Here is a 20356-nt window from a genome sequence, read left to right as displayed (position 1 = left end):
TCAAAATTTTTTGTCAGAATGTCGATATGTGATTCAAAGTCCTGAGATACCACTATGATATCATCAAGATATACAAAAACGTAAGGTTGTAAATCTGGTCCTAAGATAGAATCTATTAGCCTTTGCCAAGTAGCAGGAGCATTAGTCAGTCCGAAAGGCATGACTTTGAAACGATACAAGCCACCAGGGACCGTAAATGCCGTTAAATCTCTACATGATTCGGCTATAGGTACCTGCCAGTAAGCGCTTTTTATATCTAACGAGCTTAAGTATTTCGCGTCACGTAACTGATCCAGACTAGATGATATGTAGGGTAGGGGATATGCGTCTTTGACTGTAACCGCATTGAGTTGACGATAATCTACACAAAAGCGGTACGATCCATCCTTTTTTCTTATCAGGCAAACAGGAGAAGACCACGGACTTTTACAAGGCTCAATAATATCGTTTTGAAGCATCTTCTGAATCTCATCATCGATCACTTTTTGTTTAGGCGGAGATACCTGATAGTATCTCTGCTTAATGGGTTTGGCATTACTAACCAGTTCAATTGTATGAGATACAAGATGAGTCCTACCCAGGCAAGTTCCCATAATTTTTTTCTTTTCTTCGATCAAGGAATTCAGTACGTCTTTCTGTTGCAGACTCAACAAGGATTCATCCTGAATACTGCTAACTTGAATTTTATCGGGAAAATCCTTGCAAAAATACCAAACATTTTGTCTCAAATCCGGAACAATATTCATGGACTTCCAGAAGTCAATCCCCAGAATCAATTTTTGAGGTAGCTCGGGAATCACCCAAATATCAATAACACATATTTTGTCCATCAAACATAAAGGAGTGGTGACGTACCCTATACTATGACATATTTGGCCATTAGCGACTTTACATTCGTTCAACGAATTTTGCAATTTGAATCCAAGTTGTTTCAGTAGCTCAAAACCACTTGATCCAACCAACGTTCGAGAAGCACCTGAATCTAAAAGTCCTATCACTGGAAATCCCATCACTGAAACTTCCAGGTAGGGTCGTTCATCACCACTGACGTGTGACAGTACATAATCCAATATTATTTGATTTTTATTACTCAAATGGGAAGAGGTCGATTCATTCAAAAGGGGAAAAACTTCTCGACCACTTAGCTCCTCCCCGATCCGTTTCCCGAATGAACCCGGTTGGAGTTCTGTACAGTATCTTGTCGATGTCTGTATCTCTCCGAACTTCTCATCTGCCTACCTGCAGAACGAGAACAACAACGACACTCACGCGAAGTAACATCTGGTGCACCACAGCGGTAACAAAATTTCTTACGAGGAGTCAAGCAACCACGGAAGTTATGTCCACTTTGTCCACAGTTGTAGCAGCTCCTAGTTGTAGATATTGGAGATATTTCTGAAACGTAGTTAGTGGTACTGGCTACGGATGCTTCCACATAAGCTAATTCTGGTATCAAAGATTTATTTCGAGGAGGCGGGGGTATATAAGATTTGGCTATAACCCGCTTCTCATCCAATACGCGGCAAATCTTCAATAAATCAACAATGGATGTGATCTCTTGAAAGGCCAAAAAAGGTTGACAATAAGGATCAACACGTTCCAATATCATTGACAACTGAACTACTTCTGCAACAGGATTTCGCATCTTGTTAAAAAGACTTTTCATACTAGCCACGTACATTCCAATACTTTCCTTTGGTCCTTGAGTCCTACGCTTGATATCGTCAAACAAATCTCTATCAAAGTTTGGAGGTAAAAATTGTTGACGCATTAACTCTACCAAGGATTCCCAATCCGATGCCCAGGACTTCACTGAATTATACCAGACGTAAGCATCACCCTCAAACAGATCCACAGCATTCCTGAACAAAACAGAACGAGAGATGCCTCTTGATTTCCTTTTTTCCTCAACTTGCTCTATAAAGGTGCAAATTGAAATGGAACCTGGTTTTCCTGTGAACTTTAGACCCCAGTCACGAACAGGTACTGGTTTAATACTGACAGCTGCTTCTGAATCACTAGCTGAATCACTGGATTCAGCATCAGAAAAACTATGGGCTATAGGATTCAAGGATTGTCGTAAAATGGATATATCGAAAACAACCGAGTCTCTGTTACCTTTTCCTTGTTTAACCTTTTGGTTCAATTCATCAAATAATAATAACAATTGAACACGATAATCAGATTTACATGTCTTTTCAGCATCACTTTGTGGATTACTTCTATTAACACGACCTAAAAGATGAGCAATTCTTGGTATAATACTTTTATATTTATTGTCTTTCTCTGTTCCCGAAAAGTCGCCAAGAGATGTTTTAACAGTATCAATACCAGATAATACAGCAGTTGAGTCCTGTGCAAATTGATAAGGATAAACAGGGTTTTTGATTGCCAACGAAGTTGTTTCTAAAGCCAATGCATTACGAAGAGCTTTCCGAAGATCCGTAACGGTTAAACTACCACCCTCACCTAGACCTCTAACATTCAGTTCATAAATGAGTTCATCTTTTGTGAGACGACAAATGTCCATTTTAAGTTTTGTGGTTGCCATATTGACCATGAGAAATACTATGAAACACAAAAGATAACTGAAAGCTCAATAAAAACTACTATTCATGCATTTGTAATATCTTACACTAATTAAACAAACTCAATTATGATAGAAACAATCAAAATTAAAAAAAAAAATACTCTTAGCGTCGATAGGCGACGCAACGTTTCAAATTGTAAATTGATAATGTGTTTATGCAACTTCAAACTTCCGTCTTATACCTCAAATTTAATAATAGACACTGCATGGAATGATGCAAAATAAAAATTCGTATGCAGTGCCACCAGCAAACAAAAGAAAAAAAAAACGAGTCGGACTTTCTAACTGCTACATAAAAACATTCGCAACGATAGTGAATAGCAAAACAAAAATTCGAATATCGATAAACTATTCCAATATCGGTTCAAATATTTCCGAACAGAACCAACAGAAAAAAAACGGTACCTAACAAAAACGCATCAGCACAGCCTTAAAAAGAAATTGGAATTGTTTCAATTTATATTCCCGAGAAATGAACTCGAAACACTGAAAATGTTTATTATTGTGGATGCATGATACTTAGTTATACCAGCATTTTGTATTCATTTACTATGATAAACAGATTTTTTTTTTGTTTAAACTATGAACATTCAACCGAATAAAATTATCGTCTTTCTAGGGCCCTTGAAGTTGAGCGCCAATTTGCTACGCGAAGTTTTTGAACAAGATAATTAAATTTACAATAGGGTTGCCGAAAATCAAAAACACCACTAACATGCCCGACTAGCTCAGTGGTTTGCACAAAGTCGTGGGTGCAACTAATTAAAAGAAAAACAATTATTTTTAACTAAATGAGGAAGCGCCACCAATTTTTGTTGGCCAGTTAAAAATCGGAAAACTGCCCAGTTATTGGGGAAGCCCACTATTGAAATATTTAACTTCTCATAAAAGTAATAATTCTATTTGCAATGACTAAGGAAGTTTATTACAATAATAAAAAGAAGAAATACAGTGACCCTTCTGTTTGCCGATTACTCACTTCAATTGCTAGATTACCACTATCATAATACATTCGCTAATATGTGCTAATATGTGACGTCACGTAAAAGCTTACACCACTTCTCTCAATGAGGTAACTTGTACATTTTATTATAGGAAATAAATAAACACCGGGTTCTTTATTCAAATAACTTAGTCTAAACTTAGCTGCTTTTCGGGTGCTCCTTTTTCGTAAGCTGCCAGGGAATGAATACTGATCCGGCAGTATCGGTGGATACGGATGTAGTAGGAATTTGTTAATATTCCCAGTGGTAATTATTAGTAAAGGTAACGATCAGGAAACTTCTTCAAGAGACTGATCTGGCAATCGATTTCAATTTCCCAAATTCAAGCTGATGCAAATACGCCTTTCTTAGGAATATTCCAACACCCTGAAGAAAAATATTCTCATGACAACATCGTAATCAAAAGGTAAGAACAATAAGGACAAAATTTATTATGAGTTCCATAGCTGAGTTGAACAAGGTTGTTTGAAAATACTGTACTAACCTCCTAATAATCGAGGGTGTTTCCAACACAAAACAGACAAAGATCGTCCTTTGAGAATTGAGAGAAAATACTGACTATTTGCCCTTTTTATAAAAATCCTGCTTTTGCAGCGGTGGTTTCCAATATTGTCCCAAAATACTCCAAACTTCACAATATCAAAAAGGAACCACAGTTGGCTGAAAATTCGAAAATCCCTTCTAGGTAGTGAACGAGCGAAATAATTCAACCAGGCAATCAGTTCATTCAGCAATTCACGATCGAAAAATATCTTTTCGCCAAAATTTCCGTCCTTATCCTCATGTCCTTGGGTGTGAGAAAAAAAAGGAACACAACCTATTTACCGACCTAGTCGGTGTCATAGGCGGGTTAGAAAGGCTTTAAATATACATAAATTCGCATGTGGAAATGAATAAACTAACCGATTATTAAAAGTATAAATAAATTGTTTAATTTATAACAAAGCAAAATTGTATCGTAACATATTTCTTACTGAAATAAATAATATGGATATACCGAGTGATTAAATAGGTACATTTTCAATAAAAGTATATCACATCCTCCGCCATCAAATCAAAACTTAAAAGACAAAACATAAATTCGAAAATAATATTACTAATTCTATAGGTACCCTTTTCAGTTTAAAAAATTTCAAAAAAACAAAAACAGTTCATTCATAGTTTAAACGCTCTGATGGTTTTCTATTTCTTTCTGGTCTACTCACATCAGGTTGTAAATCAATAGGTGAATTGTTTGAAACATTCAATTTTCCATGTACGAGCAGGTCATTATTCAAATCGGTTTTCTCTAGATTCCTATTCTCGGTGGAAACCCTACCATCTCGCAAACCACTTTGTAATTTGCATTTTCTAATTTGGTTATTATGACGTTTCCATAATTTGCCGATTTCAGTAATTCTAACAATATAGGTACACTTACCAATGATTTTTTCATCGTAAGAGCCCATCGTCTCAAACGATTGGCTGAATTCTGTGGAATAACGTTTTTCGGGTTAAAAATTGCAAGTAGTGGTTTATTATCACTAACAAGTGTGAATTCCCTACCATACAAATATTGGTTAAATTTGCACAATGCGAATATTATTGATAACCCTTTCCTTTCCACTTGAGGGTAATTTTTTTCAGCCGGCGAAAGTGTTCGCGAGGCATATGCGATTGGGTGTTCCTGTCCATTAATAACATGAGAAAGAACACAGCCCAACCCATAGGGACTTGCATCAGTGGTTAATTCAATGCATAATCCGGATTGTAATGAACCAATACTCTTGTCGACATCAATATTTCTTTCACCTTTTGAAATGAATTTTCACAATTTGTAGTCCATGTCCATTTTACATTCTTTTTTAGTAGATCATATAGTGGGTGTAATAAAGTAGCTAAATTGGGTATAAACTTCCCATAATAATTAATCATACCTAATAACTGTTTAGCATTTGTGGGTGCTGGTGCATTTTTTATTGTCAAAATTTTTTCTGGTGACACGTGTGAACCGTCTTTATCTATTATGTAACCAAGATAACTTATTTTATCTTGAGAAAAACTACATTTATCTGGACTAACTTTCAACCCCACGTCCTGTAATCTAGAAAAGAGGCGATTCAATCTCTCTAGATGTTCGCTACAATTTCTTCCACATACGAGTATGTCATCTAAAAAACATACGCACCCTTCAATGTCGTGGGTCAAAGATTCGATGATTTCCTGAAATTTCGAAGGCGCACATTCAACTCCATATGGTAATTTTTGATACTGAAAAAGACCTTTATGGGTAGAAATTGTAACTGAAACCTTAGAATCCTCATCTAGAAAAAACTACTCCACCCTGTAATTTTGAAAAAAGATCATCTATTCGTGGCAGGGGAAATTGATCAATCTGTAAAACTGGGTTCAACGTGATTTTGAAATCTCCGCAAATTCTGACTGCACCGTTTTTTTTTTAAACTGGCACAATAGGAGTCGCCCAAGGAGAATAGTCCACCGGTTTAATTATACCTAAGTCTTGTAAATTTTTCAATTCTACTTCAACTTTATAACGAATGCCATATGGCAATGGCCTTGCTCTAATGAATTTTGGAACTACATTTTGATTTTTCAATTTCAGAGAAACTGTACCTTTATTGAAAGTTCCTATCCCTGGAGAAAAAACTGAAAAATTTTTTCCCATTAAAACTTGTATATCCATCCAGCGATTCTGTCGAAAAATCATTCTGATTTATACCAAGTTTATACAGAGACATAAAATCTCTACCGAGAATAGGAGGTCCACTATTTTTAATAACAAAAATATTCAAAATATTTTGAACATCATTATAGCTAACAGTTACTCTACACATACTCAAAGCGAACATTTTTTCTCTTGTATGAACATTCAAACATCTATCTGGAGGAGATAGTTCATAATTCGAGAAATTCTCTTTCCAAAAACTATCAGATATAGCCAATATGCTTGCACCTGTATCAAGTTGAAATGAGTAACTTTTACCATCAATTAAAACATGTACAATATATGGATTGTCTACAAACTTTTTATTTGTTATCGAAAACAAATTTTCGCATTCAATGAAATTTTGAATGGATCTTGGAGTAGATGTTCCTCTTGCTTTTTCTTTCTTCTTCGGACACATAGGACTCATATGGCCTTTGCACTTGCACAAATTACACGAATTATTACGCATTTCTACCACAACACTTGCACTTTTCCTTGGGTTTAGAACTGTGTGATGTTTGCGATGATGAAGCTGGAGTCTGCCGATATTTTCTTGAAGAAACATGATGCACTCCTGGTTCCGATGAATGGTTGTCTTCTGCTGGCATAATTATCCTCCGACGCCATTTCCGCCAATGCAGTTTCTAAAACAACTGCAAACTTGGAAGTTGACTTTTTTCTGAAAAGTTTAGATTGAACTGACCCTTTATCAAATCCAACGATGAATCGATCACGTAACATCATATCAATTACTGTTTCTTCAAATTCGCAGTTGATCGCTAAATTTCTAACTCCTGCCGCCCACTCATTGGCACTTTCATGTTGATTCTTGAAAGCTGCGAAAAACTTCGATCTGGCCACAAACAGTGACTCGGACACTTCGAAGTACTGACTAAACAGTTCTGTGAGTTGTTGATAACTTTTTTCCTCTGGAAACTTCGGAAGACACAAATTATATATCAACTTGTATGAATCTTCATCCAAAGCATTCAACAATATTGCCTTTTTCTTATCATCATCAATATCATTTACTTGGAAATAATTATCAAGTCTACGCTTATAAATTACCCAGTCGCTATCTTGACCACGGAATTCCCGTACTTGTCCATAATATGATGGATTTAGATTTGTTTGTGGATCTGGCATTTTCGCGAGCCAAACTTTTCAGTTGGTCCAAAAAAAAACACTATTACACTGTGTTCTAACACTTTTTATGAAGTGTTAACACTCCTCGTCGCCACTTCTGTTATATATTAGGAATGAGTAGTTGTTTACAGCTGATTCTCGGCCTCCCCCCACCACTATGACGTATTAATTGCTTTTTTTATTGGTTGTTGTTTGGTGAAGTTTTTTTGTTGTGCAGTGAAGTCAAGGCATTGTGACCTTGAAGTGTCTGGTGCATGGATCGTTCAGATTTTTTTTTCATATGAGATTTTGTGTGTTTATGTGTGTGTGTAGGAGAATGCACGGTACAGGGTTTCATCATGTGCTTGTTTGTCTATGTACAAACATACGTCTGCATACTTCGAAGATCCTCCAAGTAATAAATGCTCCATCGGTGTTAGGGCACCAAGTTAGTAGTGGAGTGACGTCACAGCAATAACCGTTCAACGGCTAGAGAGCGACATGTTCACTCCACGACGTGTGGCAGAGTAATGCGTATTCATCGGTCTGCCCTCACCTCTCCTGAAGCGATGAAGGTTCGCTCTAGCCCCGCTATCGATGGTGACACAACGGCAGCCGAGGACTGTTTGCCTAGCGTCTACCCTCTCCGAGACCGCAACGACCACTGCTTGCTCGTATATCGACATCTGTTATCGCATTCAGTTGGGAGGTAATCTTGGCGCATGTAGTTGAGAAGTGGGGTTGGCTATGACGTCTTGACGGGTCCTATCAGAGTGTATTTAAGAAGCGTACGAGTGTTGGCTATGTCAGTTTACATCAAGTGAGTTAGTGAGAACTATTATATAAAATGTATTCCTGTGACTGTGGTAAATCTTTCACTCGTAGTGATAATCTTCGTCGGCATCAGCTCCAGAGTTGCCAAGGAGGGCCTGCAGTGAAACGGGTGAGAGTGGATAATGCAACACCTATGTATACGTGCAATTGTTGTAATGTGACAATTCCTATGAGCCAAGTGAATTCTCACCGAAGAACCATGAGTCATAAAAATAATGCATGTGTTCAATTGTCTGACGGTGTTCAAATTATAACGAATGCATTCAATTGCCGCATTGCTACATACAGGGTGGAGAGTTCGATTGTAACCAGTGACTACATTTCATTTTTCAATAAGATTAGGCAGAAGGTCATTGAATTACTGGAATCAGCCATCAGGATCCATAAAAGCATCAAGGTGAATATGGAAGTTTTTGGGAATTATATTCTTCAGACTGATGATTCGAGGGACACGAAGTCATTTAATTCCCAAAATAAAATAGTGGACCAATCTTCAGATTTGAATGCTGTTTTTGATGGATTCCGTGATGTAATTGTGGCACAAACGACTGAGTTCCAGGATCGTGACTCAGGTATTTATTTTTTAAAAATTTCAATAAGATTGAATAGTAATATTTTTTTTTTTTTATAATTCAGGTTGGACTTGTGAAAAAATATTGTTTCTCGAGGTCAACATTAATAAATACAGTCCACTGGAAGGACGTTCATATGTGAAGCTGCCTCAATGTATTCAATGGAAGAAAGCTGTTGTGAATGTTCGTAATGAAGATCAATATTGTTTTGCTTGGGCTATAACATCAGCATTATATCCTGCAGATAGTCGAGTGTCCGAACTTACGTCATATCCACATTTTTCCACTGTTTTAGATGTCACAGGTATGGATTTTCCGGTTAAAGTTAATAATAAGAGTATCGAAATATTCGAAGATAGGAATGATATTTCAATTAATGTTTACGGTTTAGAGAGTACATTTGAGAAGGGTAAAATGAAGTATGAAGTGATTGGTCCATTGCGATACTCACAGAGAAGACTCCGGAGACATGTCAATTTGTTGTTTATAACTGATGACTCCGGTAATGGTCACTATTGTTGGATCAAAGATCTTTCAAGATTAGTTTCTAATCAACTATCAGCTCATAGACAGAAAAAATATTTTTGTGACGGATGTTTGATATATTTTTCTGATGAGAGATTGCTTTTACGTCATAATATGTATGATTGTAATCACATTAGTACCACAACACCAACTACTAATTTAAAGATCAATAAATATGGTAGAATGGTTGCGGAAAATAAACTAATGTTTGAAAACTTTGAGAGGCAAATGAGGGTGCCATTTGTAGTGTATGCTGATTTTGAATCAGTGCTTAAACCGATTCATGTGAATGAGCCAAATCCTGGAAGTTCATACACGATTAAAACATTCAAACATGCCCCATATTCATTTGCTTATTTGATAAAGTGTTCATATAATGATGATTTGACAAAATTTGTTACATATAGGGGTGTAGATGCAGCTCAGAAATTTGTGAGTAGCATTGAAGATGATTTGAAAGAGATACATGAAAATCATCTCAGAAACCCTAAACCAATGGATACACAAACTGTCGAAGAAGAAGAACAGTTTGTTGCAGCCAGAACTTGTGGTATATGTAATAAAGCATTTACTGATGGTGACGTCAAAGTAAGAGATCATTGTCATGTCACAGGAAAGAAAAGATCACATGCCGCTCACTCGAAATGTAATTTAAATTTCAAAATACCAAACTTCATACCTATCATTTTTCATAATTTAAGTGGTTATGATTGTCATTTATTCATAAAAGAATTGTATAGGAATAAAGAGAAAGTTGATGTTATCCCGCAAACTAAAGAGAAATATATATCTTTCACGAAGCATCTCTTTACACACAGCTATACCGATAAAGATGGTGTGGTTAGGAAGAATTATCTCAAAATGAGATTTATCGATAGTTATAAATTTATGACTAATTCGTTGGAGAAGTTGGGTGCAAACTTGACCTCCGATCAATGTTTGGAGATGCACAAACATTTCCCACAAATTGAGAAATTCAATTTGATGAGACAGAAAGGTGTATTTCCATATAGTTTTGTTGATGACATTGACAAATTGAATTATCCATTACTTCCGACAAAAAATCAGTTTTATGACACACTCAATTGTGAACATATATCGGAAACTGATTATGATAGGGCTAGAAAAGTTTGGAATTTATTCGAGTGTCAGAATTTGGGGGAATACTCTGATTTGTATTTGAAGTCGGATGTATTGCTACTATGTGATATTTTTGAAAACTTCCGCACCACAAGTTTAGAGATATATAACTTAGATCCGGCACAATATTACACTGCACCTGGATTATCATGGGATGCCATGTTGAAGTTCACTAATGTTGAATTGGAATTACTAACTGACATTGATATGATTCACTTTTTTCAAAAAGGTATACGAGGTGGAATTAGTCAATGTAGCGAGAGGAAACATATAGCAAATAATAGATTTTTACCCAATTATAATCCCAACGAACCTTCCACATTCATTACATATTTAGATGCAACAAATCTATACGGTCACAGTATGTCACAACCTCTACCAACAAGTGAATTTACATGGTTGACACCAAATGAAATTCTTAATCTCGATGTGATGGATGTGAGTACTGATAGTCCGTATGGGTATGTATTTGAAGTGGACATTCATTATCCACAAGAGTTGCATGATAAACATTCTGACCTTCCATTTTTAGTCGAAAAAATAATACCACCTCGTACACAATCGAAAATTCCCAAATTAATTCCAAATTTGAATGATAAAAGAAAATATATTGTTCATTATAGGAATCTACAGCAAGCTGTCAAAAATGGATTGATTGTAATGAATACACATAGAGTATTGAAATTCAAACAATCATGCTGGATGAAACCCTATATAGATCTTAATACTGAAATGCGTAATAGGTCTAACAACAAATCTGTTAAAGATTTCTATAAACTAATGAATAATGCGGTGTATGGAAAGACAATGGAGAATGTAGATAATCGAATTGATGTTAGACTCGTTACACATTGGGAAAATATAAAGAAAAATATAGGTGCCAGCACTCTCATAGCCAAACCAAATTTCAAAAATTGTTCAATTTTCACTGATAATTTCGTTGCCATTCAATTGGGTAGAGTGAAGGTTCATTACGATAAACCATTATATTTGGGATTTTCCATATTAGAATTATCTAAAACAGTCATGTATGACTTTTTCTATGGATGCATCAAACAACACTTTGATGAAAATGTCTCTTTACTTTACACAGATACCGACTCGCTCATTCTTAAAGTAAACACAGAAAATTTTTATGAATTCATAAAAACTAACATAAGTAGATTTGATACATCCAATTACAGTATAGTTAACCAATTCAATATTCCAGTAACAAGTTCAGTCTTGGGTAACTTCAAAGATGAATTTCCAAATGATCCAATCATGAGTTTTTATGGTACAGGTGCTAAAGCATATTATGTGAAATCTGTTGATGGTGAATTTAAGAAAGCCAAAGGGGTTAAACGATCTGTAATAAAGAATGAATTGACATGCGAAGATTATCAAAAAATCGTCGAACAAGGTGGTATGATATTCAGAAAGATGAATTCATTTAGAAGCGTGTTACATGATATGTATACTGAATTAAAAAATAAAGTTGCATTATCATATCACGATGATAAACGATTTATCATTCCGAATACTACCCACACTCTTCCTTGGGGTCATAATGATATTGAATTTTATGAAAACGATCCAAATGAGAACATTCGTTGGATAAGTAATATTATTCAACAATCACAATCTCAGGAGACTCCATTGGATCAATTGATTAATTTATTATCTGCCGAGATCAATGATTGAAATATCATTCAATATCTTCAAAACCGGAAAATTCAATATTGATATTTATGTAGCCATTTATAATTAATAATATATGATAGAAGTAATGTGATATTAATGTATTATGTATGTATGTATATGTATTACTGTAATGAATATAAAATGATTAAAATTTTATTTGTATTATTTCTATTTCCCTAATCAATTACTGCAATATATAGTATAATGTAAATGACAGAAATATCAGTTTGAAGAGAATCATCGTAGAGTGCACAATGTCTAAAACAATCGATAAGTTTGGTAGAAAAAGAAAATGGGGTGGTAATGTCATTCGAGGTCCTCCTGGGAATGGTTTTAAATTAACAAAAGATGGTCATTATGACATGCAAAGGAAAATATTGAAAAATACAAGTGAACCAATTGACAAGAGTGATTGTGTAACTGTATCATATCTTGAGGGGGAAATTAATGGAGCAAAGGAAGTTATACTTCTAGCCCTACAAGCTGCAATACAATCCACAATAGGCAATATTGCTCGGGACGCCCGGCAAGCATTTAACGATAAAATTGCAGAGGCTCGGATAACTTTCACTCGTAAATTTGACAAACTTACAAGTGATGTAGACATAAAAATGTCTGACATAACAGCGTCTACAAATAAAAAATTTGATGCTATGTCAAACATAACAGGGACTACAATGAAAAAGTATGATGTACTGGAACAGAGAGTTGAAGTATTGGAGAAAAACCATAAAGAAGTTTTGGAGAGAAACTATAAAGTCAGGCCATCATCATCAGGTGGACTGGGATATCCAGGACTGAACATTAATCCAAATCATAGAATAATACAACCAAAACCAAAACCAACTGATGATGTATTAATGGAACCAACATGGTGAATGTATTCCCTCGTTAGGTTAGGTTAATAGCTACGTTAGGTTAGCTGCATACTTACGTTAGGTTAGGTGTTAGGTTAGTATTCCCTCGTTAGGTTAGGTTAATAGTTACTGTAGGTTAGGTTAGGTTAGGTTAGGTTAGGTTAGGTTAGGTTAGGTTAGGTTAGGTGTTCGGTTGCATAGCGGTAGGTTAGCGTACTAGGTTAGGTTACGTTAATACGTTAATACGTTAGGTTAGGTGTTCGGTTGCATATTATGTTACGAACGCGCGCGCGAAGAGGGCGTAGATGTCTCTCCAGATGTCCCGCCTACCTGGGGCCGGAGGCCCCACCCACCTGGGCGGAGCCCAGGCAGTGGGCGGGGCCCGTTAGGGCCACGCCCCCCCCCCCCCCCCCCCCCCCCCCGTCGCCACCAACTTTTCGGATACCCCGCCCCTTTCCGAAGCCCCGCCCCCTTTCCGAAGCCCCGCCCCTCCCCTCCCCGAAGCCCCGCCCCCCGACTCCCAACATTTGCGCATGTACACCCCTACCCTCATCGCGCATGTGCGCTCCCACCATTTTCCCACCGCTCACGCATCGAAGTCGATACCCTCCGGAGAGCACTCCACAACATTCAGTTCGAGAAGTCATCTCATCGAGAGCAGTCCACTCCACAACAAGGCAGTACGTTCCAACGACCAACTTGATATTTGAGTAAGTAAATTAGGAATGTTATTTTTTATATCAACTAACTTTGTATTATTTCTTCTTTTTCAGAATGGCAACCAATACACAGGAGGTGAATAATGCTGTGGCGTCTATTCTGCCGGTGTCCGCTGACCAGGAGGAGGCAGCATCTTCGAGAGCGGTGACGGTTGACCAGCCAACCACTTCGCGTTCGCGAGTTAGGTGCAGATCTTCTAGCCCTGACTTATTCGAGGAGGAGGAGGAAGTCAGGGCTGTGAAGAAGGTTTGCCAACGACCTGCAGCAAAGGTTGGTCCTATTTCAAAGTACCGAGCTACTTGCAATAGGACTAATCCTTATGCAGGTAGTTTTTCGACCTCTCGTAAGAGGGCCTCCACACCAGCAGCAGCACCAGCAGCAGTGGAAATTCCGAGGAGTCCTTCTCCGGAGTTGGTGATATTGTCGCCGTTGGTGACGCGACTACCACCGCTGCCAGCGACACCGGCGGATCCTGAGGTGTTGGTGCCACAGCCTATCGGAGAGGTTAGTGAAAAGATGAGTGTTTTTCTGCAGAGATGCAAGAAAGCAGAACGAGCTGCCCGATCTAGCGAGGCCGAGTTGGTTACCATGAAGCGACAAATGGCTGAAATGGATAACCGACGGAGGGAACTCCAAAAGGAAATGGCCGAAATAGATCGGAATTATGCATCTCTGCAGGAAAGGTGTAAAGCAAAGACCTCTTCGATAGAGCTGTACAAAAAAGTAGTGACAGTTATGGACACTCTTTTTGTAGATGAAGTGTAAATGTAAGATTAGTTTTAGGTTAGTTAGGAGTATTTAATTATGGTAGTTTTAAGTTTATATTTGTTAAGTTTATATTGAATAAAGGAAAAGGAAGTGAAATAAAGGGTGTACACTGTTTTTTGGTTTGGTACACATTGAACAATGCGATGGTTGGAGCATTTTTCTTCACTTCCTCTTATTATCATTATTATTTTTTTATTTCAATTCCAAGTTCTTCTAGACAAATACCTCACATCAATTTTTGTGTTCTCTAATCACTTGTAAATAATTTCATGTGAAGAAAATTTAAAAAATAAAAAAATAGACATGTTTCATAGTGAAATCGACAAGTATATTTCATTTGTATTTTATCCATTCAAGTATCTCTTTCATTGAATATGTCTTATGTCACTTTGCAATTTACCCCTACTCATTGAATATGTCTTATGTCACACTACAATTTACCCCTACTCAATGTTCCACTCCTCTCCCACTCCCTCTCGAAAGTATAAAAGTAGAAATCATCTGATGAAACATTCAGTTGATCAGCTAGCATCGAGATGGAACCCGATTCAACCTCCGAACCCTATAGCTGCCCGGATCAGGGGTACAACTTCAATTACTGGGATAACAGCCAGGTACAGGTTGTCTCTTCCACCACGGAACCCCACAGTCCGCCATACGAATACCGGGATCACGACATCAGGATGCAAGTTCAGCATGTCACTGGCAGTGACGAAGGACACTTGGATGACTCGGAATATCCAGATCCTGACGGATGGTGGGACCCTGCTTATGATGACATTGTCCCAATGAGTAGCGACGACGACGATGATGACGACGACGACTCTGGTGATGATGCTGATGACGAGCTTGACGTTAGACGTCCTCCACCATCCCCTATCCTCATCGAGGATAGTCCTCCGCCATCCCCAATCCTAATCGATGATGATGTCCTCAATTCCGATGATGACATATAATCATCTACTCGTCCATCATTTCCTTTCCTTTCCTTCCACGGAGTACACACTTTTTGGTTGGTGTACACGAGGCACTGCGAGGCTGGGGCAGTGTCTTCCTCCCTTCCTCTCCCTCTTATTAGTTTTTTTTCCATAATAATCACTAGAATTTCTCCTAATAATCGCTCAGAGTTTCATTCTTGATGTTTTCGAATCTCAAACACTGTTCTACATTTCACCCCCTCCATTTCATTTCTTCCAATATAAATATAGCAACAATCCCAGTTCTATATCATTCTTCCACAATGTCGAGTACAGGACCCATCCAAGTACATGAAATAGATTCAACGTCTGATCATTTGAGTACAACCTTCGCTCAATTTCTGCAGCGAATCTATGATCTTCCTGATGATTTCGCAGAACGAGTGGAACAAGGTATTCAGGACGACATAGATGCTGTTGACGATAATAATGCGGATGATGTGATTAGTATATCATCTGATTCAGCTGATTATGACGACGACGACATCATGAGTATATCATCTGATTCAGATGACTACTATGAGGATGATATCATTAGTATATCATCTGATTCAGATGACGATACCATAATTATTGTTTCTGATGATGAGGAGCGTTAGTCCATATCATTGCATGGATTAATAAAAAAATAACAGCCCTTTTCAGGGCTACAATTAAAGACTGAAACAATAAAAAAAATAGCTCTTTTCAGAGCTACCATTATACTTTCAAACAGAAACAGATTCATACCATTGTTAACATTATGTTAACATTATAATCTCAAACGAAATATATGTATGTGAAAGTATTCATCATTATATGCATATGAATGATTGACAAATGCCAACTTCAACTTTCATTTAAAGTAGTACTCATCATATGCATAGATATTCAATGACTATCAAATTCCAAATTTCGACTTTTCAGTCAAAGTAGTAATTTATTTGTCATATAATGTATAGATATTCAAAGACTAACAAATTTCCAACTTAGACTTTTATTAATCAAAGTATTCATTTGTCACATAATCTATGAATACTAATACAACTAACTACTGTTTGTGTGAATAATGTAGCCCTGAAAAGGGCTGTTGTTTTTTTTTTGACCAGTAGGTCCACGGTTATTGTGCCACAGGTTGGACATTATTACATATAATACATGTAGATACTCGGGTGAAGTTTGTTAGTGGCCTCTCGCAAGCTTCACACCAATTCTGTCCCATTTCCATAATTGAGACAGTGTTGTGGGTGTTGACATGGGCATACCACCCTCCATTATTGTTTCTATGCGAATAAAACCGAAAGCAGCACCAACATAGTTTTTTGTTCTCTCCATCTATTGTGCTGATCAATACGTATGCATCCAATGCACAATACAAATCCAAGGGATCTTCCAGTGTCTCACTGACATTGAGTGTTCGCATACCGATCCTCATAGCACCATCACCTTCAGTTGTGTCAGCTTCTATCCCTTCATCATCTCCTTCTTCATCCATGACCCTCTCAAACTCCATCACGTCATCATCTTCGTCGCTTTGGTTGGCCTCGTTTTCAACTTCGTCTATCTCATCTTCATCGACTCCAACATCTTCTGCTTCAACTATTACTTCCTCTAGCGGAACATTGACATCCTCATCATCTGATTCGTCTATCCAATTGTTTTCATCAACAACAGCTATTCTATTTAATGCAGCATTTATTTTTGCAGAATTCATCTTGTTGTTGTTTGCTCACAGTTGTAGAGAGTGAATGAATGAACTCTAGGTTTGCAAGTCAACTTATATAGGAGGTGATGCGACTCCCACTTGACTCGTTTAGAGTGGAATAGTAGGAGAAGTTATCCCACTATACTTCCACATGATGTTGATTTGTATAAATAGAGATCGTAGGTATAGGAGAGAGCATTCAGAGTTTCTGTAAGTCATCTCTTTATATTTCTAATCGAATTAGTAAAATGCCGTTTCCAAAAGAGTGGAATGAAAAACCAAAAGTGTGTGTCTACCCAATGATGATTGCAGGGGCTATTGTGTGCTACTTTTGTCAAATAAGTAGACCTAAGGATTCAATCAATCCATGTACTGGTATGTGTAGTGATTGCGTGTTGCGGATTCAACTATCGCCTCCTTCTCATCCACCGAAGCGAACAAAATCGGATTATCGTCAACAACAGTTACAGTGTCTGAAGTGTTCCGAACCTATAATATTTAACAATATAGGTATCTGTAGAAATATTTGTGGTATCTGTGCTGCCGTTCCAACTCCACTGCAACGTTGTTTGCGTTGTGATACATATTCCATGAATTGTTGGAATCATGTATGCAATGCATGTAGAAGTACTTGGGATCTGTGTGAGAAGGTTGGTCAACTCTACCCCAATAGGAGAATCCATTTTTTTCAATGTTGGTGTTTGACGCACGAGCAACAACTATTGAGGAATAGAGTCAAAGAACGTTCCACATCCACAGAGACATATTAACATTTTTCATTTTTTATTATCGTTATTGTCCTCTATTATTAATAAATATATATATATTTTGAATTTATTTGTATTATTTTCTAACATTTAAAAATACATGCATGCAACACAAAGTTTTCCTCTTAAATGACAAAGATTGTTACATGCGTGAATAGTTTAGTGAGAGAGCGCATATGCCAGTTGATGAAAGAGCGCATGCGCTAGTTTATTTTCTTCTATAAATGGTGAGGTCTCAGTAACATCATCACCTTTCCTATCCACATTCTATTGCTATCACATATCATTCCTCAGACCTTAATAATCATGAGCTCTATGCCGCTATTGATTGCTGAAGATGGTTCACCACTTGTTGATATCGATCAGACTGATTTTGAAAATATTCCAGTATTACATTTATCGAGTCAAGATTCGATAAATGATTTTGATATTAACGACTTCGTTAACTTTGCAGATGTGCCAGAACCAAATGAGCAAATTATTATTGAAAATCCGATCGTTTCGCAATTATCATCACTCAAACACTCTTCATCTACCCTTCCTCTTGGTGTTGATAAGAAATCTAGAACAATCAAGAGGAAGGTTACTAAGGCATCTTCATCGATTGTCACTGACTTTAAAGAAAAGAAAGAATCCAAAAGTGTTGTGCGACAGAAAAAACCCGCAACGAAAAGTGACAGATCGAAGAGGAAGCCAAAAGGTACTCCTAAAGAAATGAAGAGTGATTTGAAAGCTGAACCGCTATCTTCTTTCAGCCCCCTCCATCGGTTTGGGGAAATGAAAAGGAAAGCAAAATGCCGTCTTGTAAAGGCACAGATGACTATTGCTGAACTTGAAAAGAGTGAGCGAGCTATTAATGCTAATAATGAAACTCTTGAAGCATTAGATGCCAAGATTGCATTAGCGAAGGTTGAATTGGCTAGAATGTCTAAAGATGCTGATGAACTCCGTTCAAAAATTGGTAAAGATAAGCAATTCCATCAACGTTCGAGAATGCAAGCTCAGGCTGAGCTTGAGGAGTCGACTAAGCTTTATGAGACAGCATTATCAGTGAGAGATAATTGGCAAAAAGAGTTGGATACTGCATTTCAAAGTGACGGCGATTAGTTTTGGGAATGATAATGTGTTTTCAATATCGTGAGTTGAAAAATATAAGCGGGAATGGAGTATACAATTAATTTGGTTTGGTATACACAGAACATTGCGAATGGCTGGGGCAATGTTTACCGCTGCAATATTTTTCAGTTCACATACTTATAATTGAAATGAAAACAATAATGAACTTTAATATTACTTTATTCATAAAAGTCACTATTATATACATTTAAACCATATTTGATTCATCAATCCAAGAATTTTGTTCGCTAGGAAGGCCTAACCACTTTACATATACTTTATTTTTTCTTCTCTTCAACACCTTCTCAATCAGATATACGTCAGGATTCTCGGTTCGTAATAACTCTTCTTCGTAAAAACATCCTCTAATCGGCTGTTCATTCATATCTTCAAGATTATAAGTCGTTGGGATGGTTTTATTAATTTTAACAATCTTGAATAGCTCCGTGGTAAAATTCGCAGTGTAAGACTTTTCAAAAATATGTTTGTATTTACTTATACGTACAATATCATTTAATTGGAATTTGGGTTTACTTTGTCTTCCTCCAATTCCATTGATACCCTTGAATTTTAATTTTGTTGTTGAATCAACATTGATGGGTGCCATACCTATTGTACGATGAACTTTATTATTATATCTACTAGTTATAATTGGAAGAATATCAAGCCATTTGTGGTGACCTCTCATCGAAAATTCCTTGTAGAGCCATGCCTTTATTGTACGAATCACTCTTTCTGCTATAGCTGCCTTCTTTGTGCTAAATGTTGAATAATGATTGATATTATATTCTCGCATGAGAGATGAGAAGCTTTTATTGAAAAATTCTTTCCCTTGATCGCTTTGTATGTGTTTGGGGGAGTATTTGGCTTCTTTCAGTACATGTTTCATTGCATTAGTTACTGTACTACCTGTTTTATCTTTAACTGCTACAGTCCACAGATATTTGGAGTAACAATCTATCACTACAAGTATATATCGGTATCCTTCATTACTTTTTGCATAAGGTTGCAGTTCAGCTAAATCTATTTGCCATAGATCTGCAAAACCTTTGATGGTGGTTATTCTTCTACGAAAATTACGTCTTGCAGGTTTATGTAATTCATTAACAACTTGTCGTTTGACATCACTTATTTCATTAGTCATTCTATTTCAATATGATTAAAGAGAAAAGGTGATAATGTTACTGCATTGAATGATGATGTGACAGTGATCATTACATGTGAATATGTTAATATATTATACCTTCTTCACGTAATTCTTCAATTATTGAAATTATTTCATTATCA

General features: G+C 36.9%; 2 protein-coding genes across 2 annotated transcripts; one reads left to right on the top strand and one right to left on the bottom strand.

Annotated features, from left to right (window-relative positions):
* Positions 1-6802: 6802 nt before the first annotated feature.
* On the bottom strand, positions 6803-7447 carry LOC141485107 (uncharacterized). Its single transcript, XM_074181122.1, has one exon. The coding sequence runs from the start codon at positions 7445-7447 to the stop codon at positions 6803-6805; it is 645 nt and encodes a 214-aa protein (XP_074037223.1).
* Positions 7448-7562: 115 nt separating this feature from the next.
* LOC141485165 (uncharacterized) lies at positions 7563-14605 on the top strand. The gene is made up of 2 exons (XM_074181307.1): positions 7563-13747; positions 13811-14605. The coding sequence occupies exons 1-2, from the start codon at positions 13311-13313 to the stop codon at positions 14520-14522; spliced, it is 1149 nt and encodes a 382-aa protein (XP_074037408.1). The 5' UTR covers positions 7563-13310; the 3' UTR covers positions 14523-14605.
* Positions 14606-20356: the final 5751 nt, after the last annotated feature.

The sequence above is a fragment of the Leptinotarsa decemlineata genome, unplaced genomic scaffold (genome assembly GCF_025532065.1).
Source record: "Leptinotarsa decemlineata unplaced genomic scaffold, Ldec_3_MD MMD2_tig00026307_RagTag_RagTag, whole genome shotgun sequence".
NCBI lineage: Eukaryota > Metazoa > Arthropoda > Insecta > Coleoptera > Chrysomelidae > Leptinotarsa > Leptinotarsa decemlineata.
The sequence above is the reverse complement of the archived record's forward strand: the minus strand, read 5'-3'. Positions and strand labels throughout refer to the sequence as shown.